The following is a 27,545-nucleotide window of genomic DNA, read 5'->3' as shown; positions in this document are numbered from 1 at the left end:
CTCTTCCTCTTCTGAAGGCACTGATGCGACATGGTTGGCACAGTAGTTAGCAAGGCTGCCTCACCGCCAGAGACCTGGATTCAATTCCAACCTTGGGTGACTGTGTGGAGTTTGCACGTTCTCTGTGTCTGTGTGGGTTTCCTCCGGGTGCTCCGGTTTCCTCCCACAGTCCAACGGTGTGCAGGTTAGGTGGATTGGCCATGTTAAATTGCCCTTGGTGTCCAAAGATGTACAGGTTAGGTGGGGTTACAGAGTTAGGGTGGGGAAGTGGGCCTGGATGAGGTGCCCTTTCGGAGGGTCAGTGCTGACTGATGGGACAAATGGCCTCTTTGTACGCTGTAGGAATTCTATGATTCTCAAGGGGAACCACCTTGTCCAAAATCCACTATTTCTGTGTTTGCCTTGCTGGAAGCAAGTACCAAGGCTGAGGTCCCTCTGATTCCTGGGCCAATTGTCGGACCTCATTCAGCTGAGATGGAAGTTGAGGCTTTCCTGATTTTAATCTCACTGTTTAGCAACATTCCACCTTTCATTCATGATCTCCATCCGCTGCCATTTCTTCGTGAATTATTGCCTGGGGCGATTTGTTCTGTGCCTTGTCCAGTTGTTGTGCGGACAGTGTTTGTGTGTGTGTGGGGGGAGGGAGGGGAACCTTTACGCAATGGTGGGCCGGCAGCCCGGCTATTTCCGGCCGTTACACCGGAAGGGACCTGACCATCTCCCCCCCCCCCCCCCCGTTTCAGTCAAATTCGGCCTTTAAATCGGGCGGTGAAGATGGGCAAGAAGAAGGAGGCGGCGGTGGAAAGAGGCCTGGGTAAGAAGTGGATGGTTTGTCACGAGTGGGAGCCTCGGGGGAAGGGGACGACCAACTTTAATCCGCAGCCTCGGTCCGGTTTTCCCATCCAAACTAAAACCGCTCCCGAGGAGGAATAATTGTTTATATTTTACACTGTGGATCCAGTCAGAGAGCCAGCCCCCCCCCCCCCCCCCCCAACATTCATGTCCGGGCCGAGCTATTCGGCCACATTGGGCATCGTGATCAGACTCCGATCAGGAATGAGGAGCATTACCCCCCCCCCCCCCCCCCCCCAGCCACAGATATTGAGGCTGATTGTAATGCCCTGTTGCTGGAGGGCTGTTTTCTCTCGTGAGCAATCTAGAACTAGGGTGCACAGTTTACAAATTAAGAGTGTCCAACTTAAGACTGGGTGGGGGTTGGGAGGGATTTCTGAAAGTCGTTAGTCTCTTTGGCTTCTCTCTTTTTCTCTCTCTCTATCTCTCTTCCCCCCCCCCCCCCCCCCAGAGCGATAGAGGCTGGGTCATAAACTCCTCAAAGTCATAGAATTTACAGTGGAGAAAGAGGCCATTCGGCCCATCGAGTCTGCACCAGCCCTTGGAAAGAACACCCTACTTAAACCCACACCTCCACCCTATCCCTGTAACCTAGTATCCCCACCTAACCTATTTGGACACTTGAGGGCAATTTAGTGTAGCCGGTCCACCTGCACACCTTTGGACTGTGGGAGGAAACCCACGCAGACTCCGCACACAGTGACCCAAGCCAGGAATCAAACCTGGAACTGTGAAGCAACTGTGCTAATCGCTGTGCTACCAGATCTCCACAAAGGCTGTCCCCTAATCTGCAAGTGTGACAGAATACTCTCCACTTGCCTGGGTGAGTGCTGCTTCAACAGCACTCTAGAAGCTCGACACCATCCAGGTCAAAGTAGTCCACTTGACTGACATGCCATCCACCAGCTTGAGGACTCCCTCCTCCACTGCAAATTCACAGTGGCAGCAATGCGCACCATCTACAAGATTCATTGCAGCAACTTGCCAGGCTGCTTCAACAGCACCTTCCAAACCGGTGACCTCTACTACCTAGAAGGACAAGGCAGCAGATGCATTGGAACACCACCAGCTAAAGGTTCCCCTCCAAGCTACACACCACCCTGACTGAAGAGCATAAGAAGTAGGAGTAGACCATATGGCCCATTGAGCTTGCTCCACCATTCAATATGATCATTGCTGATCTTGGGCTTCAACTCCATTTCCTGCCTGTTCCCCATGTCCCTTAATTCACTAAAACACCAAAAAAATATTTCTTTCCAGCTGTTAATATATTCAATGATGGAGCATTCACAACAATTTCAAAGATTCACAGCTGAGTGAAGTAATTTCTCATCTCTGCCCTAAATGATTGGCCCCTTATCCGAGGCTGTGATTTAGATTCTCCAACCAACAGGAACAATCTCTCCGTGTCAACCCTGTCTAGTTCCTTTAGAGTTTTTGTATATTTCAATAACTTTGTTCATCATTCTTCTAAACTCCAGGGAATAAAAGCCCAATTTACTCCACTTCTCATCAACCCCCTCATCCTAGGGACCAATTTGGTGAACCTTCACCTTGCTGCCTCCAATGCAAGTATACTATATTTCTTCAATGCGGTGACCAAAACTGCGCGCACTACTCCAGATGCGGTCTCGCCAAAACCCTGGGCAGTTCATAGAATTGTATAGTCCTTACAGTGTAGAAGGAGTCCATTAAGGAGGCCATTTGCCCCACCAAGTCTGCACTGACCCTTTGAAAGAGCACCCTACCTAGGCCCAATGCCCTGCCCTATCCCAGCCAACCTTTGGACATTCAGGGCAATTTAGCATGTCCAATCCACCTAACCGGCACATCTTTGAATTGCTGTAGCAAGACTTCTTTATTCTTGTACTCCAATCCTCTGCAATAAATGGCAACATGCTATTTTCCTTCCTAATTGCTTGCTGCTGCTGCCTGCTAACTTTCCACATTCTTTATACAAATGTGCATCTTCGAACATCAACACAAAAGTTACTCACTTTATATAAAAAAAAATTTTTTTAAAATTTTTAAATCTGCTTTTTCATTCTTATGATCAAAGTGAATAACTTTGCACTTCCTTATGTTATACTCCATCTTTCATCTTGTTCCCCACTCCCTTGTCTGTATCTCTTTGCAGCCTCTGTGTCCTTCCCCAACTTACCTTTCATCCTAGCTTGGTATCATCAGCACACATTGATACACCTGTGTCCCTTTATCTGAGTCATTACTATAGATTGCAAGTAGATGAGGCCCCAACATTGAATCTGGTGGCACTCTACTATTCACTGCCTGCCAACTTGGAAAAGCCTCATTTTTATGTCCACTCTTTGTTTTCTATCCATTAACCAATCTTCTATCTATACTAATATTACCCCTAACTCCATGAGCACTTATCATGCGGCACCTTATCAAAAGCCTTTTCAAAATCCAAATATCCTGCATCTACTGGTTTCCCTTTATCTACCCTGCAAATTACATCCCCAAAAGTTTGTCCAGCGGATTTCCCTTTAGTAAAACCATGTTGACTTGTTCTAATCAAACAATGCTTTTCCAAGTTCATTAAAAAAATTTCCTTCATAAATTCTGGCATTTTACCAACAACTGACGTTAGCCTGACTGGCCTATTTTGTTTTCTCTTTCCCTCCTTTCGTCAAAAGTGACTTCCAATCTAGTGAGACATTCCCGAATCTAAGGAACTTTGGAAAATCTAAGTCTGTGCACCTGCTTTCTCTCTGCAGCTGTTAGGGTGGGAACCCTAGGGTGTAAGCAGCAGGTCCCAGGGATTTGTCAGATTTTCGAACCTGAGATCTCTCCAATATGTTATCTCTATACTTGAAACTTTATTGCCTTTCTTCACTGACGCTGGGTCAAATTCCTGAAACTCTTTCTCTCTCTTTTGCCCACTCCGCACCCCATTAACCACACCCTGGATGTGCCTTCACTGCAACGGTTCAAGAAGGCAGCTAATCACCACCACATTCTCCAGTGTAATTGGGATGGGTGGTAAATGCTGGCCTACATCCTGTGAAAATAGGTTTTTTAAAAATCCAGGCCAAGTTTGGCTAATTTTTGATTTACGTGGGATCTAGAGTTATGGGAGGCAGACAGCAAGTTGCGTTTAAGCTACAATCCGATCAACCTCGGCAGACATAGTTCCAGGGGCTCAATCATCTGCTCCTGGCTCCTATGTCTTGTGTTCTCAGGCTGAGCTCAACCCAAGAAGGGGAGTAAACCTGGGACTTCCCATACCGGTGTGGGCTGAGTTCTGCATTGGGGAGGGTATTGACTCACTAGGAGATCCACAATGGGAATTTTAATGTACGGTGCTTCAATGTTATTGGATTGGTGATTCATAGGAACAAAATCCTTGAGAACAACTCCTTGAGCCTTCCACATCATTTAGTTAAATCTTATTTTGTGCTTCAAGCTAATTACCTGCTTTTTGTCCACGTCCTTTGATGCTATTTTCTAATGTAAACCAGCCGAAAATGCAGTGGATGTTGTAAATCTGGAAATACACAGCAGCTCTGGCAAGATAAATAAAATTCATAGTTTTGAAAGGGGAAAACCTATTGACCTCAGTCTAGAAAGTGTCAGTCGATGCAGAAAAATTCACAGGGTTTTGGAGAGAAGAGTTCCAGATTTCCTCCACCCTTGTATGAAAAGTACTACTCCTTACTGGGCTAGATATAATTTTGACATTGTACCCTTTTATTCTTGATTTCTCCCCATTGAAAGGACATAATTAACTGTTCCTTTGGAGTCGTAAATTGCTGAGATTTATGGAATGCACTGCCTGAGAGTGGTAGAGGCAGGTTAAATCGATACATTCAAGAGGGCATTAGAGATTACTTGAATAGAAACGATGCGCAGGAGTACAGGGAAAGGCAGGAGAATGGCACCAAGTCATATTGCTCGTTTGGAGGGCCGGTGCAGACCAGATGGGCCAAATGGCCTCCTGCCCAGTAACCATTCTGTAAGATATGCTGCAGAATGAATTTAGACAATGCGGTTTGTCATTCAGCCATGGTAGCAGCAAGTGTGTTGTAAAGTCCAATCATATAAATTTGAAAAGGAAATCTGAATATTTTGGAAATATGAAAGAAATCAAAGTGGTGGAAAGGCAGAGTAGGTTCATTAGCATCGGAATGGACCGATTTTAAATGGCAGAATTAATTTTTTTTAGAAACTTGGGGACCTGCTGACAACTCCCAGCGTTTCTGTTTCTAGAATGCTATGTGTGTCACGACCACTGTGCTTTGGAACAAATCTAGCAACTCAACTGGACAAAGGTTCGGCACAACATCGTGGGTCGAAGGGCCTGTTCTGTGCTGTATTATCTATGTTCTATGTTCAACTGCATCAATGAGGTGATGTGGGCCATCAGCAGCAGCAGAATTGTATTCAACCACAATGTAACTTCATGGCCCAGCATATCACCACTCTACTATCAAACCAGGGTAGAAACACTGGTTCAATGAAGAGTGTAGGGGAGCATGGCAGAGGCAGCATCAGGCATTCCTTTAAAATGTGGTGTCAACCTGGTGAAGCTAAAACACAGGACTACATGCATGCTCAGCAACAGATGCAGCAGGTAATGGGTATAGCTAAGGGATCCCACAACCAACGGATGGGATCAAAGCTCTGCAGTCTTGCTGCGTTCAGTTCTGAATGGTGGTGGACCATTCGACAACTGACTAAACCAGGAGGCTCCACAAATATCTTCAATGAGGAGGGAGCCCAATGAATGCAAAAGGCCAGATAGCATTTAATCATCATCAGAGAGGAAGATCAATCTCTTCCTTCTCCTAAAGTTCCAAGCATCACAGATGCCAGTCTTCAGTCAATTTGATTCACTCCGCATGCTATCAAGAAATGGCTGAAGGCACTGGATACTGGGAAGGTTATGGGCTCTGATAACATCTTGTAGCAATGAAAACTTGTGCTCCAGAACCAGCCGTGCCCCATGCCAAGCTACAACACAAGCAGAGTCTGATGAGGTATGTCCTGTCCACCAAAAGCAGGACAAATCCAACCTGGCCAATTACTGTCCCATCAATCGACTTGCAATCATCAGTAAAGTGGAGGTGTTGTGGATAACTGCAAACCAAATCTCAGTTTAGGTTTTGCCAAAAATATTTGGCGTCGGATCTCATTACAGCCTTCGTCCAAACAGGGACAAAAGAGCTGAATTTCAAGGGTTTTTCCAGCATTTTCTGTTTTTATTTGATTTCTCGCATTCACTTTTATTGCGGCTCTGAGGAAAGTGGAGAGCAGTGCGCAGACAGGATGTTTGAGGGCTCTATTGTGACTGGAGTGAAGGGCAAGGGGGTACTATCAAGGAGGCAGGAGTCAGAAGAAAATTGTTACTAGCCTATAGATGGTTTCAACTTTGGACATCAGGCAAGTAAGGAACATGAGAGAACAGTCAGTTGTTGGGCCTCTGCACACGTGAGTTGACTGTCTGGGGCAGAAGGAGACTCCACAGGGAGATGTGCAGGCTTTGTTGGGCAGAAGCACAGTGGACAGAATGGTCAAATGTCCATTCATTAGCTTGTTTTTGTAATTGATGAGCATCACTTACCCATTACGTCGGGAAGTCTTTTTATTTTCCCATGGGGGAGGTTAGAACTAGATGTCAGTTTTAAGAGTAAGGTTGAGATGAGATTTTCCTTCTCTCTCCGGATCATTAGTGTGTGGAATCTCTTTCCCTCCAGAGCAGTGGAGACTGGAACATTGAATTTGTTCCAAGCTGAATTAGATTTTTATAGACACAGCAGGAGTCTACGGTTATGGGGGGCAGAAAGGAATGTGGGGTTGAGACCACCACCAGATCAGCTGTGATCTTATTAAACCACAGAGCAGGCTTGGAGGGTTGTGGCCTCCTCCTCATAAGTCCTATGTTCCTGTAAATCACTGGTTCCTTTCTGGTATAACTATTTTCTGCTATTGAGCGGTCAAGGTTTGGACATAAACTGCTCCAACCACTTATGGGAGCACCTAGCACCGGTGTACCTAAGAGAATATCTGAGAAAATACTCTAAATTGGTGATGGTTAGATTTTACTGCAAGAACTTCATTCTGAGACCAGACCGAACTGAGAACAGATCAAGGATTAAACCAAGGATTAAACTTTTGTCTGTATGGCTTGTTGTTATAACTTTAGGCTATTGGCAGAACCAGCTTTCAGACTTTCATGAAACAAGCATTCACCAGACTTTCAGTAAGAATATTGAGCATGTGACACTAGCTGACAGTCAGCAGTACAATTAGTTATCTATCTTTCCAAACCTCTGTTTTGCTTGGAGAGTATTTTGAGCTTTATATCACTGAAACAAAGTATACTTTATGGATCCGTTCTTGTAGGAATGATAAGTTAGGAGAATTACATAACATTGAAACATATTGGTGTAAAGAACACTTTTGTAGTGAGCCCACCGAATAATGAATTTGCACATTGTGTAAAACGACTGGAAACTATTCTTTAAAGTTGAGCATTCTAAAATGTAAGATGCCCAGTTCAGCAGGTTGCCAGTGGACAGTTTTATATATAGTTGTAGTCCTTTATTAACTATTGATTTGTGTGATAGGCAGCCCAGGGTGAGAGCTGGGTGATCAGCCAGTCAATCAGCTGCCGTGGCACCATTTTATCTTGCTTTCTTTGCTGTTTTGCAGAAGACGAAGCTGGCGGGCACAGCTCTCACAAGAAGAAACACAAGAAGCACAAGAAACACAAGAAGAAGCATCACCAGGCAGACGTGGGGCTCGGCTTCTCCTCCGAGACTCTGGAATCTGATTCTGGCACCGGAAAACCCCAGTTAAAGCTTAAAATAAAATTGGGTGGGCAGACCATGGGTACAAAGAGGTAACGTAACTTCATTATCAGGTTCCACCGCTTCTGTTGTTTTTAGATGAGACTCATTTTGAAGTCTGTCAAGAAATGCTTCTGTATTTTTAAAAACATTTAAAAAAAAAAAAAAAAAAAAATTGAATGGCTCAATTTCTTTTTCGAATTAAGGGGCAATTTAATGTGGCCAACCCACCTACCCTGCACATCTTTTGGGTTGTGGGGTGGGAGACCACGTCGACATGGGGAGAATGTGCAAACTCCACACGGATAGTGACCCGAGGCCGGGATTGAACTCGGGTCCTCGGTGCCGTGAGGCAGCAGTGTTAACCACATGTCACTGTGCCGCCCTCTCTGTATTTTTAAGGACTCATTATATCGAGGCAAACCGTTTGCTCTCGGTCAGAAATAAGCATTTTCCCTATTTCTGGCATTCCATGTACAATTGTGACAGAAAAATGGTGTGGTGGTACAGTGGCTATGGTACCGAACAAGCATTCCGATGGTCATTAGTGAAATTTCCATCATGGAATGATACTTGGTTTGTGGGTTACACTGAAATAGGTGCTAAATTACGGTGAACTAATGCCACCCCTGTCTGATCTGTTCTACATATGATACCTTCTGGTTGACTTTTAACACTGGTTGAAGTGGAGGTAGTAAACCACCTTGCTGTAAAATGATTGCTACAGCAATTCAAGAAGGTAACCTGTGAGCAGTTGGGAATGGATAATAAAAGTGGCCGTACCATTGTTAACCACGTACTGAGAAATTTAAACAAAGTGCAGGAATGCATGGGATCTGTTGTGGATTGCCACCCTGTGCAATGCCCAATCACTTGTCCAATTATTCCATGGAAAGACAGGATTGTGCTATTTATGGGTTGGTTGAAATAAACTTGTTCATTTGCAAAGTCCTGTCCCCCTTCCACTAGTAAGTTTGTTTTTCCTTCATGGACCGTGGCCATCACTGGCTTTGCCAGCATTTGTTGCCCGTCCCAAATTGCCTTTAATTCAGCGACTGCTCGGTTGTCGCAGAGGGCAGTTCAGAGTCGACCACGATTCTGGAGTTGTATGTAGGACCAGACCAGGACGGCAGATTTCCTTCCCTAAAGGACATTAAGGAATCAGATGAGTTTTTATAACGACTGCCATGACTGACATTAATTAAGTATATTTAAATTCCACCAGATGCCATGGTGGGATTTGAACCCATGTCCCCAGAACATTAGCCTGGACTGCTGAATTACCAGTCTAGTGCTATTGCATCTCTCCGACTAAGTTCACCATGTGATGCAGACTGAATTGGGACATCGCTGGAGGCTGCAGTTGACTTTGTCAGCCCAAGGGATGAAGGACACTTTTTCTTTTAATAAACATTTTATTGAGTTATTTTTGGTATAGTGACAGCAACAAAATAAACAATATATATGAAACCATAAATATAGTGCAAAAGCCATTTACCTCTCGTACATGTCCCACCCTTATTGACCCCCTATTCTAAACTAAACTACTCCCCTGTCTGCTGACGATTAATTTCCCGCAAAGAAGTTGACGAACAGTTGCCACCTCCGGGTGAACCCCAACAGTAACCCTCTCAATGCGAATTTGATTTTCTCCAAACAGAAAGCTAGCCATATCCGATAGCTAGGTCTCTGACTTCGGGGGCTTTGAGTCCCTCGATGCTAATAGTATCCGTCTCCGGGCTACCAGGGAAGCAAAGGCCAGAACATCTGCCTCCTCCTGGATTCCCGGGTCTTCTGACACCCTGAAAATCGCCACCTCTGGACTCAGCGCCACCCTTGTTTTAAACACCGTGGACATGACGTCCGCAAACGCCTGCAAAATCCCCCTCAGCTTTGGACATGTCCAAAACATGTGGACATGGTTCGCCGGTCCTCCCGCACATTTTGCGCACCTGTCCTCCACCTCAAAGAATCTGCTCATCCGAGCCACTGTCATGTGAGCCCGGTTAACAACCTAAAATTGTGTCAGGCTGAGCCTGGCACATGTTGCAGACGTGTTGACTCTACGCAATGCGTCTGCCCATAGACCATCCTCTATCTCGCCTCCCAGCTCCTCCTCCCACTTGCGCTTCAGCTCCTCGGTCTGCGTCTCCTCCGACCCCATAAGCTCCTTATAAATGTCCGAGACGCTCCCTTCTCCTACCCACCCTCTGGAAACTACCCTGTCCTGAATCCCCCTTAGCGGTAGGAGCGGGAAGGTTGACACCTGTTTACGAAGGAAGTCCGGCACCTGCAGATACCTGAATTTGTTTCCCCTCGCCAACCCAAACTTTTCCTCCAACGCCACCCCCCCCCCCCCCCCCCCCCCCCCCCCGGGCAAACCGGTGATTATCACAGATTGGGGCCCAGACCGATGCTCCCACATGCCGCCTCCACTGGCCCCAAACTCTCAGGGCCGCCACCACCACTGGACTGCTGGAGTACCGTGCTGGCGGGAACGGCAGAGGCGCAGTTACTAACGCCCCCCAAACTGGTGCCCTTGCATGAAATGAAGGACACTGTTGATCAGATTCTCTGGGCTTGCTGTCAGATGTTTTGGGCATTGGTGACCTCCATGGTTCGGAGGTGTGGGGGAGCTAAAGAGGTAGAAAGGAAGAAAACAGAACCAAACTAATCATGCTTTTCATAATCAGTATTACACAACTTTATTTCTATTGTACATGTAATTCTGACTTTTTGTTTTCATGTACCAGCGTGCCCCACTTTTCTTTGACTTCTGAATTGAAGCAGTCTCCAAGCCCACTGACGGTTGATGACGAACCAGATGAAGTGCCGTTGGATCAGTATCGAGCCTGGCTGGGTAGGTGCAATGCATCCTGACTGTCTCAAAAGAAAGCTTTAGTTTATGTACTTCTATAACCCTCGCCAACTTTGTGTGGGTTCAGTTGGTCAGTTTTAATGTGGCGGGATCTTTCTGTATATTTATTTATAGGTGCCAATTTTGTCAGGAGTTTTTTTCATCATGTGCAGCAGCAACCTAGAGTCAGAAAGTTTAGGTATTCTTTAAAGACTTTTGGCTCAGCAACATGGGTGCTGTAGAAGAAATGTTACTTGGTTTGGAGAAGAGGGACAAGAAAATCAATAAGAATTGTGCGCAATTTCCTAAATGTGGTCTAAGCAAGGTTGTATCACTTTATTTTTTAAAAATAAATTCAGAGTACCCAATTAAGTTTTTTCCAATTAAGGGGAAATATAACCTGGCCAATCCACCTACTCTGCGCATCTTTGGGTTGTGGGGGTAAAACCCAGGCAAACATGGGGAGAATGTGCAAACTCCACACAGCTAGTGACCCAGAGCCGGGATCGAACCTGGGACCTCGGCGCCGTAAGGCAGCAGGCTGCCTGTATCATTTTAATATAACTGTTTTCCAATACTGTTTCTCTTGAAATTAAGTGGATATATTGGGGGTCATTTTCCAATATTTTTAGACTATGGAACAGGGCACCTAATGTAACTCCACTATTTAAAAAGATAGGCAGAGAGAAAACAGGGAATTATGGACCAGTTAGCCTGACATCCGGTAGAGGGGAAAATTATTGAATCCATGATAAACTATTTAATAGTAGGGCATTTGAAAAACTGTGGCGATCGGACAGAGTCAACATGGATTTACGAAAGGGAAATCATGCTTGACAAAGCTGCTGGAATTCTTCAAGGATGTAACTAGTACGGTTGATGAAGGGGAACCAGTGGATGCGTTTTATTTGGACTTGCTTTCAACAAAGTCCTACACGAGAGATTAGTGTGTAAAATTAAAGTGCATTGGATTGGGGGGAGTGTATTGAGATGAATAGAAAACTGGTTAACAACCAAAGAGTAGGAATAAATGGGTAATTTTCTGAGTGGCAGGCAGTGACTATTGGGGTACCGCAGGGATTGATGCTGGGATCCCAGCTATTCACAATATATATTAATAATTTAGATGAGGGAACTAAATGTAATATTTGCAGATGAGATAAAGTTGGGTAGGAGGGTAAACTGAGGAGGATGCGGAGATGCTTAACAGTAGCACAGTGGTTAGAACTGTTGCTTCACAGCGCCAGGTCCCGGGTTCGATTCCCACTTGGGTCACTGTCTGTGCGGAGTCTGCGCGTTCTCCCTGTGTCTGCGTGGGTTTCCTCCGGGTGCTCCGGTTTCCTCCCACAGTCCTGCTTGTTAGCTGAATTGGACATTCTGACGTCTCCCTCAGTGTACCCGAACAGGCGCCGGAGTGTGGCGGCTAGGGGCTTTTCACAGTAACTTCATTGAAGTGTTAATGTAAGCCTACTTGTGACAATAATAAAGATTATTACAGATTATTCAATGTGATTTGGTCAAGCCGGGTGGGCATTTGCAGTATAATGTGGATAAGTCAGTCTCCCCTTCATCAACTCTATGAGTTACATCCTCGACGAATTCCGGTACCTTTGTCAAGCATGATTTCCCTTTCGTAAATCCGAGCTGACTCTGTCCGATCCTGTCACTGTTTTCCAAATGTTCTCCTATTAAATCTTTTTCAATGGGTTCGAGAATTTACCCCCAAATATGCCACTTTGATAGCAAAAGCAGGAAGGCAGATTATTATCTGGATGCACATTCCCCTCTTTCAATTTATAGCCAATGAAACCTGGGTGACTTTGTATACAGTTGCTGAAAGTAAGCCTGCAGGTGGTAAAGAAGACAAATGGTATGTTGGCCTTCATAACGAAAGGATTCGAGCAGGGATGCAATTAAACAGGGCCTTGATGAGACTACACCTGGAGTATTCTGTGCAGTTTTGGTCTCTTATCTGAGGAAGGATGTTCTTGCACTCCTTCTGTAGTAGGGAGGTTTACCAGACTGATTCCTGGGATGGCAGAACTGATGGATGAGAAGAGATTGAGTTGGTTCGCATTATATTCACTGGAGTTCAGAAGAATGAGGGAGATCTCATAGAAACTTAGAAAATTCTAACAGGACTAGACAGGGTAGATGCAGGAAGGATATTCCCAATGGTGGGGGCAGTCCAGAACCAGGGGTCACAGTCTGAAGATATGGGATGAACCATTTGGGACTACTGACGAGAAATGTTTTCATCCAGAGAGTAGTGAGCCTGTGCAATTCACTACTACAGAAAGTAGCTGAGGCAAATCATTGTATGTTTTCAAGAAGATGTTAGATTTGGCTCTTGGAGCTAAAGAGATCAAAGAATATTGGGGGGAGGAAGCGGGGACAAGTTACTGAGTTGGATGATCAGCCATGATCATAATGAATGGTGGAGGGGCTTGAAGGGCCCAATTGCCTATGGTCCTATTTTTTATGTTTCTATGAACTTGGCTGCCTTGTTTATAGTTTGGTGTGGCATTATTAACCAACCCATCTTGCTACATTTTTAAATGATTTATGAATTTACACACACAAATCCCTATGCTCCTCTGTCCCATTTAGCCTCTTATTGTGCAAGGAATATAAGGTTTCCTTATTCCTCCTACCAAAATACCAACTTGTCTAAATTGATATTAATTTTCCATTTACATACCCATTCTGCAAACAAATGTGGTCTGGTCACCAATCCCCATGGAAGACCATCTTCTACTAGTCTGAGTAACCTTGCATGATTCCCGTGCACTTATAGCACCATGTCTCAAATGAATCTTATATTCTTAAAATTATTTTCTGAAAGAAATGATCTAATTTGGATTTCTGAAGTATCTAAACAGCTCTTGAGTTCTGAAAATAATTGCTTCAGAAACCGGAGTGTAGATGACAATAATAGCACAAAAATGCTGCCAAGACTGGCTTGTAATGGCTGGTTGTAGGGGCTGGTTTAGCACAGTGGGTAAAACAGCTGGCTTGTATTGCAGAACAAGGCCAGCAGCACGGTTCAATTCCCGTGCCGGCCTCCCCGAATAGGCGTCGGAATGTGGCGACTAGGGGCTTTTCACAGTAACTTCATTGAAGCGTACTTGTGACAATAAGTGATTATTATTATGACAAAAGCTAAAATAAAACTTATAGGAAAATGTTGTCTTTATTGAGTGAGACCTCGCAGCTCCCTTTATGATCCTCCTGGATTAGGTGTCTTGCCAGGACCATAAATCGCAATCACCCACTATAAATAGTGCAAGATTAATATTAGTTCATGACATAAAGCCAGCAATTTCATGATTTCGATGGGGCTCCTCATGGAAAGCTTGCAATTTTTTTGGATCTGCCAAGGCTAATGGCAGCACACATTGTCTAGTAATTTCAGCGAATGGTTACAACATAGAAGGAGACCATTCAGCCCACCGTGGCCATGCCAGCTTTGGAAGATCAGCTCATCTAATTCCATCACCCTCACTTTTCCCTAGTAGCCCTACAAACGTTTTCTTATCAGATAATGTTCCATTTCTCTTTGAAGGCCATAATTGAGTCTGCCTCCATCACACACCGTGCATTCCAGATCCTAACCATTCACTGCAGGGGCCAGATGTTGTTTTTTTTGGTTGGGGGGGGGATGAATGGAGAGTACAATTTATTTAAAAAAAAAAAAAAAAAAGTGGATTGTATTTTCTTCACAAATTGCTGAATTAAAAAACAAGCAAACCTGCTGAGCACCTTTAATTTGGCATTATTTTTCCAGCCACTGCTGTGTGTTTCCCAATGGGAGGCCCAGTCAGTTCTGCTGGTTCTTTCCCAATGGGAGGCCCAGTCAGTTCTGCTGGTTCTATCACATATATTGTCAGCGCTAGGATGGTTCAGGACCTGAAAGCAGTGGTCTAACCTTTCACCTCCATGGCAAGCACACATGTCATAGAGATACTAAAGGAGGGGGGAAGAAAATAATTTGTCTCAAAGAAAAGTATCTGGGTGGAGTTTGCACTTTCTCCGTGTCTGCATGGGTTTCCTCCGGGTTCTCCGAGTTTCCTCCCCAGTCCAAAAATGTGCAGGTTAGAAGGATTGGCCATGGTAAATTGCGCTTAGTGTCCAAAAAGTTTAGATTGGGTTACAGGGATAGGGTGGCGGTGTGGGCTTAAATAGGGTGCTATTTCTAATGGTCAGTGCAGACTCGATGGGCTGAATGAGCTTCCTGCACTCTATATTCTACGATTCTAAAGTCTTCTCCTTTACCTGTAGTCTTTTTTTTTTGTAGTCTTTTTTTATTTCCGTTATAAATGTGTGACAGTGTAAATTTTGAGTAGGACAAGAATTATCCATAACATTTGCAGATGAGGAGAGCAACTTGGATCCATCTCCTTTACCGGACCTGGATTCAGAAACTCTTCAGGTGCCAGAACAGGATGAGGAGCAGCGATGGCTGGATGCTTTGGAAAAAGGAGAATTAGATGACAATGGGGAACTAAAGAAAGAGATTAATGAATCACTGCTGACAGCCAGGCAGGTGAGTGTTGGAGCAAAAGTTTCTAGGAATAACAAAGCACGTTACTAATGTGCAAATTGGCCAGCAATTTGAGGGAAACTCCACAAGTTCTGAAGCTCCGGCATCTCCTGGTCGATCTACACTCCTCCACCGTTTGTTTCACACTGATAGCATCTTGCCCCTAGCCTGAGTGTAACTTGTAAGAACTTGCACATTGATGGCCCATTTAACTCACCATGGCAAGTTAGATTTCATGGTATACGGTTTCACTCCTTCCTTTTCAACAATGTGACAATTGTTAATTCAGTCAGTGCCACGCTCCAGTGGCAGCATGGACATGGAAATTGGGCAAGGGACAGAAAGTAGAGTAGTAATGGTTAGTTTCTTTAGATTGGAGGGAAATAAACTGTGGTCTCCCTCAAGGCCCACTGCACTTTTTGATAGATTAATGACCTGCACATGGATAGAAAGGACATTATTGAGTTTTGCAGTTGACATAGAGATCAGAAATGTTGTAGTAGGGCGGCGCAGTGGTTAACACTGCTGCCTCACTGTGCTGAGGACCCGGGTTCGATCCCGGCCCTGGGTCATTGCTGGGTGGAGTTTGCACGTTCTCCCCATCTGCGTGGGTCTCACCCCCACAACCCAAAAAGAGGTGAATTGACCACGCCATATTGTCCCTTCATGGGGGGGAAAAAAAGAATTGGGTACTTTAAATTTATATATTAAAAAATAAATGTTGTAGTAATAAGGAGGATTGGAACAAACTTTAGGAGGATGTAGACAAACTGGTGAAATGGACAGAGGTGGCAGATTAAATTTAGTGCAGAGGTGTTTGAAATGATGCATTTTGGAAAGAAAATGAAGGAATATAAAATAAATGGTGCAATTTTATAGGGGCTGCAGAAAGAGATCTAGGTATATATTCACACAAATCTTTGACGGTGATGAGACAATTTGAAAAGGCTGTTTTTTGTTAAAGCATTGGGAATTCTTGAATTTAAACAAAGGCATAGTCTATAAAAGCAAGGGACTTGTGCTAAACCTTTATAAATCACAGGTTAGTCCCCAACTGGAGTGTTGTGTCTTAAGAGGAGAATTAATAGAGATGTTCAAAACCATGAAAGGTTTTGGTGGTTTTAATAAATCCTGCATTCTGTACCATGCCCATAATCCATCCCCATAATTCCTCCCCCCTGCAAGCATTTATCTAATTCTCTAAGTTATTATTGAATCTGTTTCGATCCTGCTTTTGGGAAGTGCATCTCCGATCATAACTTGTTGCATTAAAACCAAGATTACTTGGTGTGCAATGTTTACCCAAGTTCTTCCATGGATCTTTTTTGTTTCTGCAGCGTGCTCTGCTACACAAACAGCAAAGCCAACCACTCCTGGAGCTGCCCATGGGTTATAAAGCGAAGGAGATGACCGAGGAGATGATGGTGAAACGTGCTGAACGTGCTCGAAAGAGACGCCTGCAAGCTGCCAAGAAAGCAGAGGACAGCAAAAACCAAACTATTGAACGGTTGACAAAAACCAACAAGGCCAAAGTGAAAACGCTGAGGGAGAGAAGGACCAAGAGAGTGCACTATCCAATGATTAGATATTCAAATAATGCCATAGGCATTACTGTCTCCTTTCCACATGGATGTGCTGTGCCACTCCCAGCCATTTCACAGCCTGTCCCCACACCTGTAACCTGTGGGATAGAGGGCTGCTCAAACTTCAAGAAATACTCCTGTTCTAAAACCGGGTTACCTCTTTGCAGCTTTGAGTGCTATAAAAAAAATTTGTTAATCCGGAGTTTGGCTTGATGGGCCGCAAGCTTTGTTTTTAATGTCGGTCCTGATGAAAGAGAGGCACCGAGAAAGCACATTGGGCAAAGCTGCTACCTGTGGGCTACTGCACTAACGGGAACAATTAGATAATAAGATTCTTCTGTAATATGAAATATCTACTGTGCTTTGTCTGGCTCCTTTTTGTGACACACGAGGTGGATCATGATGCTTGTTTCAATCAGAGCTAAAGTGGATATGCTTCATTAGTGGCAGGATTAATGGATGTCTGCAGTTCAGTAATCATCAAAAGTAATGGTGTTCCTCACAGTGAGGGACAAAACTGTTTTCTGCAGTACCCAATGTAAATCTTCTAGTTCTAGTACAGTCCGATCGGTGCCCCAATGATGCATTTCATCCCCATTGGTGTGATGTTTCTCCCTTCCTTTCCTATGGTCAATTTGGAAGCAATTGGAGCTGTGGAACCTTGCTCACTTCAAAAGTGGCGTAGACCGGCCAAACTCAAGATTTCATAGGACTCAAATAGTGAACAGAATAGACTTCCATCCCAAGTCTGGATTGCATTCAAATCCAGGATTGCTGAGGCCAGTTTCCAACGCACTGCACCACATAATCCTGCATTAAAACAATTCCCCTTCCTTCATTTTATTCCATGCACCCCCGCCAACATTCCCACACCAAAATGCATAGTGGACGTGCTATGCCCCACGGGCATACACACAGATAGCTAGTAAACCTGGAAGGCTAACTATCAGTAGAGACACCTCTGATTAGCACAAGCGAGGCAAACAAAACTCAGCAGGGTAACTGTTGAGACTGGCTGCCCACTCGAGTACAAGATCTGTTGAATTTGCTGTACCGCTTTAATGATTTTGTGGTAGATAATGGGATTCAAACTACATCAAGTTTGAATATAAAAACATCAAATGCTTCGAATACCCAGCTGGCCACCTAGTGAGAAATGGTTAACATTACTGGTCGTGGCCTTTCATCAGAAGTGGCAGTTTGAATGTACTGTGTTGGAGATAAACATTCCTCTTGGAGTGTCTCCTGTGTATCTGTAATTTCAGAATGCAGGATTATCTAGATTTATGTTAGTAAAGTGGAAGGAAATGGTGAGCAATGTGTAAGTAAAATCAAAAGATGGCTGCTTTATGCATGCTCAGATGTTTAAAAGCTGATTAAAATATCTTTTTGTTGGGTGAAAAAATATTACTTCTCCGATACATAGGGATTATATAGCCAGGTGATGAGAACATCATCAGCATAGATAGAGCTGAAGCAGCATCCGGAAAGAACCTACAGTTCCTCCCTGTCCCCATATAGACAAAAACAGTTCTAAGGCTTTGCCTTCAACTACATTGTGTGTGTGTGTGTGGATCATTTTGAGTGAGTGACTTTCTGATAATTGCCTTTTACTCGTTTGTACCTGTCTCCTTGCTTTGCCTTCACAGTTTACCTTGAAGTAGTTTTCTATGCCAACCTTTTCCATTCCATTTGCTCTCACCCATCATCTCCGTAAGATGGCCTTGCAAGCTGAACTGCTTGTTTCTTCAGTTTTGTTTTCCTAAAGATGCTGGGAATCCTCTTCATTACTCATCTCTAAATTATTACGTTGGCTTAAATATCTCCTTTTGTATCTTCGGAATTGGATACAATACTGAAGATGTGGAAATATCTTTTTCTGAAAAATAAATTTCCAAATTAAATGTTGAGAAAAACAGTTTGATAGTGTTTGGAGTTGATTTGGATATTTTGAGACCTGGTGTGTGTGAAAGATTTCATAAGTTTCTCCACCATCAGTGGCACCTCAGTATGGGAATTTTCTTGTGTGTAGAAAGAGGTAAATTATTGGAGAATAACTGGCTAGTCCTCTTGCCAATTGCATTTTGAGCAGAAAACCAAGTTTCCTTTTTATTATTTAAAAAAAATTTAGAGTACCCAATTCTTTTTTTCCAATTAAGGGGCAATTCACCTGCCTTACACATCTTTTGCAATGTGCAAACTCCACATAGGCAGTGTCCCAGGGCTGGGATCGAACCTGGGACCTCAGCGCCATGAGGCTGCAGTGCTAACCACTGTGCTGTATCTAAGGAAAGTGCACTTAGATTTGTATATTTTGGAGTTTGTGTTTCCTTCATCTTTATTCTATAACTGCAGTGGATAAGAACATTTTTGTAAATACCATATTTGTCGCTCAGATAAAAATGTTTTAACTTGAAGGAGATTGTGCCATGTTTCATAATTGAGGGGAAACTACATGAATTTGAAAAGTTGTGGCTGATTCAATGTATAAGATACCCGAGTTGTGTATCCATAATATATGTAGGATTAGAATATCATTTAGTCTTATGATTAAAGTTTTTGGGTTTTTTTTTTAAAAAAAACTGAATTAAATGGTTAAAAGTTGTTCATTCCCAAGGTGCTTGGGAATAATTTAGCTGACTGTCCTTTTTCACTTCTGCAGGAAGTCTAGGATACAAAGTTTGTTGCTTGTTTTTGCAGCCATGTTAAGAAATAGCTAAAACAGATTTGAGGTGAGATTTGGTTTAAAAACACATTGCCACTTGTTTTTACAGGAAATATATATTTCTTGAGGGGGTCTTGTTCACACTTGTCATACCATAATCAACATATATTTTAATCAAAGGGTCCCCTTCACCCAAATTATGTTAGAGACACTGTTTACAATTAAATACCCAGATAAATAGTTGCTATGAAAAAGTAGTAGTGTATGCTATGCACAAGCTAAAGAGAGGAAGAAATTAACCTGTTGATATATGTTAGAGTTCAGCGGTATCCTGTGAGCACTATTCTGTGCTGCAGAATAGGCTTGAGGTCTGGCTTATCTAGATTAACAGTACTGTGGTTCACTCTTTCACTACCTTCATGGTTTGGCTCAGTTGGCGAGACAGCTGGTTTGTGATGCAGAACAAGGCCAGGAGTGCGGATTCAATTCCTGTACCACAGGTTATTCATGAATTATAGACTCATAGAATTTACAGTGCAGAAGGAGGCCATTTGGCCCATCGAGCCTGCACCAGCTCTTGGAAAGCACCCCACACCTCCACCCTGTCCCCGTAACCCCACCTAACCCAAGGGCAATTTAGATTTGGCCAATCCACCTAATCGGCACGACTGTGGGAGGAAACCAGAGCACCCGGAGGAAACCCACGCAGAACGTGCAGACTCCGCCCAGGCAGTCACCCAAGCCGGGATTCGAACCTGGGACCCTGGAGCTGTGAAGCCACTGTGCTGCCCTGCTCAATTATGCCCCTTGCCCAAGGTGTGGTGATCCTCGGGTTAAATTGCTACCAGTCAGTCAGCTCTTCCCCCCTCAAAGGGGAAAGCAGCCAAAGGTCATCTGGGACTATGGCAACTTTACCCTCTGAAAGGGCCCAGCAAGCCACGCAGTTGTATCAAATCACAATAGAAAAGCGGAATAAATTTAAAACTGGCTGGGTCATCTTGCATTGACCAGGACACGAAGCAAAGGCACACTCTGGCCAGTCAATACTGCAATGTTGTCCATGACTGGGACCTCTGTCAAAAGTGGGAGAACTGTCCCACAGACTAGTCAAGCAACAACATGACAAAGTTATGATCATCGACTCATACCTTGCAGCCAATGTCCCAGACTTGTGCATTACTATCTCTGGATAATTCCCCCCTCACTGATGTGGCAGCAGTGATACACAATCAGCAGAGGGTGGCCCTGGGAGTCCTCAACATCAAATCTGCATCCCATGCCGTCTAATTGCATTACGTTAAGCAGAGACAAGGAAACCTGATTACCGTTTGACACCCTTCCTCAAGTGAAGCAGTGCTCCTCCCATATTGAACACTTTGCAGAAGCACTAAGCATACTGATGCACAATCAATACTCTTGAGACAGAGGAGTCATATCGAATCAGCTTTAACCAGCTAGAACTGTATCCAGCAGCGATGATACAGAAAGTGAAGGCTGCTGGGACGCCATTGGTTCTTAGCCCTGCCCTGAGAGGCGGGGTATATGTACATTAGCCAATGGTAGACCCCTAGGTCTAGCCAATGGTCATTCACCTCTCGGGTACTGCAATACCTGGTATTACCACATTCACCCCCTGTTAAAAAAAGAACCCAGCGGGGTGATGGCCAGCTATTACTGTCGCCTTTTGCATGGTAGGACCAGGTATAGAGGTACCGTGATGTTGAGGGTAACGGAAGAAGAGTCTACAGTGCAGCAATCAGACGATCGGGTGGCCTGGTCGTCCTTCTGGAGCATCTGAGTTTCGGCGACGATCCTGGTGGTGGCTCCGTGAACGTGGTGTCTTCCAGGCAGCTTCGTCACCCTGAGGTGGCGCTGTTGGGGTGAAAAGTGGGCAGGGGGGGGGGGTGCCTGTAGGGGGCGGCGGTGCCTGTTCAGCGCTGGGTAGGGGCTCCGGCGGCAGTACTGACCCTCCGGTCAGGTGCTGCGGGGGGTGTGGGGGTGGGGGCAATGGTATGGGTGCGCGTGGGGCTCCGGTGGGCGCCAGGTCCCGAAGGGAGACCGTGTCTTGGCAGCCGTCGGGGAACGCTACGTAGGCGTACTGGGGGTTGGCATGCAGCAGGTGGACCCTCTCGACCAACGGGTCCGACTTGTGCGCCCTCACATGTTTCCGCAGCAGGACGGGTCCGGGTGTCGCTAGCCAGATGGGGAGCGAGGTCCCGGAGGAGGACTTCCTGGGGAAAACAAGGAGACGTTCGTGAGGTGTCTGGTTTGTGGTAGTACATAGCAGCAACCGAATGGAGTGAAGGGCCACTGGGAGGACTTCTTGCCAGCGGGAGACTGGGAGATTCCTAGACCGAAGGGCCAGCAGGACGGTCTTCCAGACGGTTCCGTTCTCCCTTTCTACCTGCCCGTTTCCCCGGGGGTTGTAACTGGTCGTCCTGCTCGAGGCGATGCCTTTGCTGAGCAGGAACTGACGCAGTTCGTCGCACATAAAGGAGGACCCCCCCTATCACTGTGGATGTATACGGGGAAACTGAACAGTGTAAAAATACTTTGGAGGGCCTTGATGACGGTGGTTGTGGTCATGTCCTGGCAGGGGATGACGAAAGGGAACCGGGAGTACTCGTCAAATCATGTTCAGGAAGTACGTGTTGCGGTCGGTGGAGGGGAGGGGGCCTTTGAAGTCTATGCTGAGGCGTTCAAAAGGACGGGAAGCCTTTATCAGATGCGCCCTCTCTGGTCGGTAGAAGTGCGGTTTGCACTTGGCACAGATTCGACAGTCCCTGGTGACTGTCCTGACCCCCTCGATGGAGTAGGGCAGGTTTTGGGTCTTAACGAAATGAAAGAACAGAGTGACCCCCGGGTGGCAGAAGTCCTCGTGGCGGGCTCGGAAGCGGTCTACTTGTGCGGTGGCACAAGTGCCGCAGGACAGGGCTTCAGGAGGTTCGTTCAGGTTCCCGGGACGGTACAAGATCTCGTAATTGTAGGTGGAGAGTTCGATCCTCCACCGCAAGATCTTGTCGTTTTTTATCTTGCCCCGCTGCGCATTATCGAACATGAAGGCCACCGACCGTTGGTCCGTGAGGAGAGTGAATCTCCTGCCGGCCAGGTAATGCCTCCAGTGTCGCACAGCCTCCACTATGGCCTGGGCCTCCTTTTCGACCGAGGAGTGGCGAATTTCAGAAGCATGGAGAGTGCGGGGGAAGAAAGCCACGGAACTGCCCGCTTGGTTGAGGGTGACCGCCAGAGCGACGTCAGACACATCGCTCTCGACCTGGAAGGGGAGGGACTTGTCGATGGCACGCATCGTGGCTTTTGTGATGTCCGCTTTGATGCGGCAGAAGGCCTGGCGGGCCTCCGTCGACAGGGGGAAGGTTGTGGACTGGATCAGGGGTCAAGCCTTGTCGGCGTAATTAGGGACCCATTGTGCATAATAGCTAAAAAAACCGAGGCAGCGCTTTAGGGCCTTGGGGCAGTGAGGGAGGGGGAATTCCATGAGGGGGCGCATGCGTTCAGGGTCGGGGCCTATGACTCCACTTCGCACTACGTAGCCTAGGATGGCTAGACGGTCGGTGCTAAACACGCATTTCTCCTTATTGTAGGTCAGATTGAGGAGGTGCGCGGTCTGGAGACATTTTCGGAGGTTGGTGTCGTGGTCCTGCTGGTCATGGCCGCAGATGGTGACGTTATCAAGATACGGGAACGTTGCGCGTAAGCCGTACCGGTCAACCATTCAGTCCATCTCACGCTGGAAGACCGAGACCCCGTTCGTGACACCGAAGGGAACCCTTAAAAAGTGGTAGAGCCGCCCATCTGCTTTGAAGGCAGTGTACTGACGGTCACTAGTACGGAGGGGTAGCTGGTGGTAGGCAGACTTGAGATCCACCGTGGAGAAGACCTTGTATTGCGCAGTCCTGTTTACCAGGTCGGCTATACGGGGCAGAGGGTACACGTCCAGCTGCGTAAAACCGGTTGATGGTCTGGCTATAGTCTATGACCATTCTATGTTTTTCCCCGGTCTTTACCACCACTACTTGAGCCCTCCAGGGGCTGTTGCTCGCTTCGATGACCCCTTCCTTCAGCAGCCGTTGGACCTCGGACTTGATGAAGGTCCGGTACTGGGCACTGTACCATCTGCTCCTGGCGGCGACGGGTTTGCAATCCGGGGTGAGGTTCGCAAACAGGGAAGGCGGGTCGACCTTAAGGGTCGCGAGGCCGCAGACACTTAAGGGGGGGGGGGGTATAGGGCCTCCAAATATAAAAGTCAGGCTTTGTAGGTGGCACTGGAAATCCAGCCCAAGAAGGGTGGTGGCTGCGCAGAGGTGCGGCAGCACGTACAGGCGGAAATTGCGGAATTCCCTGCCTTGGACAGTGAGGTTCGCGAGGCAGAACCCCTTTATCTGCACTGCGTGTGACCCGGAGGCCAGGGAGATCCTTTGTTTGACGGGATGGGTGAGAAGAGAACAGCGCCTTACCGTGTCAGGGTGGACAAAGCTTTCCGTGCTCCCGGAGTCGATCAGGCACGACGTCACGTGGCCGTTCATGGCGATCGTTGTGGTGGCCTTCGCTAGCGTCCAGGACTGACTCTGATCCAGGGTAACAGAGGCCAGCTGCAGCAAGGGGAGTTCTGGTCAGGCAGCGCATAGTCAGCAGTGCTGGGGGCTTGAGGCCCCATCCAAGATGGCGCCGGCCATGGTTCGCACATGGAGACTGGGGACGGGAGTCCGAAGATGGCGGCGGCGAGGGACAAAATGGCGGCGCCCACCCATCCAGCGTGGTTGCCGGAGGGGGGGGGGGGGGGGGGGGCAAAATGGCCACGGCCGCGGGTCGCACGCTGCCTGGCGAGAAAAAGGCGGCGGTGGGCGTTGGACGGCCGGGACCTGCAAGAAAGACTGCGGTGGGCCTTGGGCTGCCGGGACCTGAAAGAACGGCTGCGGTGGGCCTTGGACGGCCGGGACCTGGAACAAAGGCTGTTGGTAGTTGCTGGAGACCGCGGCCACAGCGCAGGCCAGGCAGACCGCGGCATAGTGACCTTTCTTGCCGCACCCTTTGCAGGTGACGGTGCGGGCCGGGCAGCGCGTGCGCGGGTGATTCGCCTGGCCGCAGAAGAAGCAGCGTTGGCCGGCGGCGGTAGATGGCTGTCTTGCCCGCAGGCCTGCGGGGTTAGCGGGTAAGTCTGGGGGGCTGCCGCAGCGGGGTGCCACGCAGCCCAGGGGGGGCGCCATGCGAGCGGGGGCATAAGCAAGTGCGGTCTTGTACGCAACATCCATGGACCCTGCCAGGGCCCGTGCCTCAGTAAGGCCCAGTGTGTCCATTTTAAGGAGCCTTCGGCGGATGTCGGGGGAAGCCATACCTGCCACGAAAGCGTCCCAAATTAAAAGTTCCGCGTGCTCGTTCCCCGTCACTGCTGGGCAGCCGCAGTTTTGGCCCAGCACTATCAGTGCCCGGTAGAAGTCTTCCAGTGTCTCATCTGGGCTCTGCCGTCTTGTTGCCAGCAGGTGACGGGCGTAGACCTGGTTCAGTGGACGGATGTAATGTCCTTCTAGCAGCTCCATAGCTGCAGCATAGTTCACCGCCCCCTTCGTAGGAGGTGTATCTACTGCCTTTCCGTGGGGCTGTCGGCAGCCGTGTCGAGGTAGCTCTCAAAACACGCCAGCCAATGCTTAAAAATAGCAGCGGGGTTGTCTGCGTGGGGGCTGAGATGAAGGCACGCCCACTTGATGCAGAGATCCATCCTTCAAAAGTACTAGCTGATTAAATTGATGCACAATCAATACTCTCGAGACAAAGAGGAGTCATATCTAATCGGCTTTAATCAGCTAGAACTGTACCCAGCAGCGATGATACAGAAAGTGAAGGCTGCTGGGACGGCATCGGTTCTTATACCCCACCTCTCAGGGCAGGGCTATGTACATTAGCCAATGGTAGACCCCTAGGTCTAGCCAATGGTCATTCACCTCTCAGGTACTGCAATACCTGGTATTACCACACATACCTAGAGGGCACAGGATATACTTTGGTGAGAAACCTCAATGTCCATCATCGAGTAGTCCAGTAGCACCAGTAATAACGAGCTAGCTGATTCCTGAAGACTTTCTTGCCAGACTGGGACTTTGATAACAAGAAGGAAAACCTTCTTCACCAAGCTACCTTTCACAGATGCATCAGATGGTACTAGTCAGAGTTTATCTTTTTAATTGTACATGTGGGCATCACTAATTGCCCTTGAACTGAGTGGCTTGCTAGCCCATTTCAGAGGGCAGTTTGGAGTCACATGCAGGCTATTTTTTTTCCACCTAAAGGGCATTAGTGAACCAGATGGGATTTTATGACAACCAACAACGGTTTCATGGTCATCACAAGACTTATGAATTCAAATTTCAACATCTGTCATGCTGGGATTCGAACCTGGGTCCCCAGAGCATTACCCTGGGTGCCAGGATTCATCATCCAGTGATAATGCCACTCACTACACCACCGCCTTCCTTGACAATTAGTCCTTGGAGAGACAAAGCCATTATCAAGGTGCTAAATGGGATACATTCAAAATGAATGCAGAAATTCAATGCAACCTCTTGGCCTAGCATTTTCCTCACTGTATCATGACATTCAAGCCAGGAAACCAACCGATTCTATGAGAGCATGCGGGAGTAGAACAAGGCGTACCATAAAATGAGAAGCCAACCTGGTAAAATTGAAACACAACACTGCATGCATGAGTGGAAGAATAATACTATAGACAGAGCTAAGTGATCCCACAACCAACGGGTCAGAACAAAGTTCTGACATTCTACCACATCTAGTACTGCCTCATCCAGGCATGAATAGTGAACATTCAAACGACTAACAGCAGGGTGAAGCTTTACAAACATTCCCAACCTCAATGAATGTGAAATCCAATAGACCAGAGCAAAAGCTAAGCATTTATAACCATCATCAACTTGAAGTACCAAGATGATCTATCTCCACCTCCTCCTGAGGACCCAAGTATCATAGATGCCAGTCTTCATTCAATTCATAGACATAGGAGGCCATTCAGCCCATCAAGTCTGCACTGGCCCTTGGAAAGAGCACCCCACTTAAGCCCATCTGTAACCCAGCAGCCTCGCCCAAACCCTTTGGACACTAAGGGCAATTTACCATGGCCATCCATCTAATCTGCACATCTTTGTGGACTGTGGGAGGAACCCAGAACTCCCGGAGGAAACTCACGCAGACACGGAGAACGTGCAGACTCCGCACAGTGACCCAAGCCGAGAGTCAAACCTGGGACCCTGGAGCTGTGAAGCGACAGTGCTAACCACTGTGCTACCGTGCCACCTGAGATATCAAAGTGGACAATGTGGGCATCGATCCCACTACCTCTTGCATGCAAAGCAAGCGCTCCGCCATTTGAGCTAATTCCCCCAATCTGTGTGACATTGAGAAATAGTTGAAGACCCTGGATAGAAAATCAGTCGTTCTAAAGACTTGTGCTCCAGCAATAGCCACATCACAATTCACAAGAGTTAGGAGCAGAGGGGGTGCAATTTTTCGATTCTGGGGCTATGTCCTCACAACTGCATGGGAACGGTGGCGTTTAGCCTTTAAAGTGATAAAACTTGCCACAGTTGCTTCACTGAGATGTATCCAGAAATAAAATTGTTTGAGCCAAAGGAGGAGATATTAGGGACCAAAATGTGTTATAGTGGTGTTTGAGGGGGACCATGTTGAGGGTTTTAGAAAGAGAATTGCAGAATGTTGATCATTGGTATTTGCCTTCAGCTGCAAAAGGGCAAAGGAATGCATGAGAAATTAGAGTCAGAGACATGGAGAGCGAGATGGGCTTTGGATGGTTACAAAGTTAAACTCTGTGTGGAGTCTACACGTTCTCCCAGTGTCTGTGGGTTTCCTCCAGGTGTCCAGTTTCCTCCCACACCCCAAAGATGTGTAGGTTAGGTGGATTGGCCATGTTAAATTGTCCCTTAGGTGTCCAAAGCTGCGCTGTTTGAATGGGGTTGCATGGATAGGGCGGGATGTGGGCCTAGGTAGCGTGTTCTTTCGGGGAGGTCGGTGCAGCCTCCTTTTGCACTCAAGGAATTCTATGGTTCTACAGTAGTTACAGCAAAAATGTATGATTAAATTTCACAGTGACTCCAATGAACAAAGATGACTAAGCTGCTTTTTTGAAAAACAGTTCTGAATATATTGATCAAGCACTGCATTCAAGTGAAGAACCAATGAAATAATTGAC

At 46.6% G+C, this 27,545-nt stretch overlaps 1 protein-coding gene across 2 annotated transcripts; it reads left to right on the top strand.

The window, feature by feature from the left end:
- Nucleotides 1-683: 683 nt before the first annotated feature.
- On the top strand, nt 684-19,064 carry ino80b (INO80 complex subunit B). Of its 2 annotated transcripts, none has more exons than XM_072497494.1 (5): nt 684-814; nt 7,528-7,717; nt 10,418-10,524; nt 14,895-15,067; nt 16,402-19,064. In XM_072497494.1, exons 1-5 carry the CDS (start codon nt 775-777, stop codon nt 16,858-16,860), a joined length of 969 nt encoding a protein of 322 aa, XP_072353595.1. In that variant the 5' UTR covers nt 684-774; the 3' UTR covers nt 16,861-19,064. The 2 variants fall into 2 exon arrangements, with proteins under 2 accessions (XP_072353595.1, XP_072353594.1); XM_072497493.1 differs by having other exon boundaries at nt 14,868-15,067.
- The last annotated feature ends 8,481 nt before the right edge of the window (nt 19,065-27,545 follow it).

This window comes from Scyliorhinus torazame, chromosome 3, assembly GCF_047496885.1.
Source record: "Scyliorhinus torazame isolate Kashiwa2021f chromosome 3, sScyTor2.1, whole genome shotgun sequence".
In the NCBI taxonomy this organism is placed as follows: Eukaryota; Metazoa; Chordata; class Chondrichthyes; order Carcharhiniformes; family Scyliorhinidae; genus Scyliorhinus; species Scyliorhinus torazame.
Note: the sequence above shows the minus strand (reverse complement) of the source record. Positions and strands in the feature narration are given on the sequence as shown.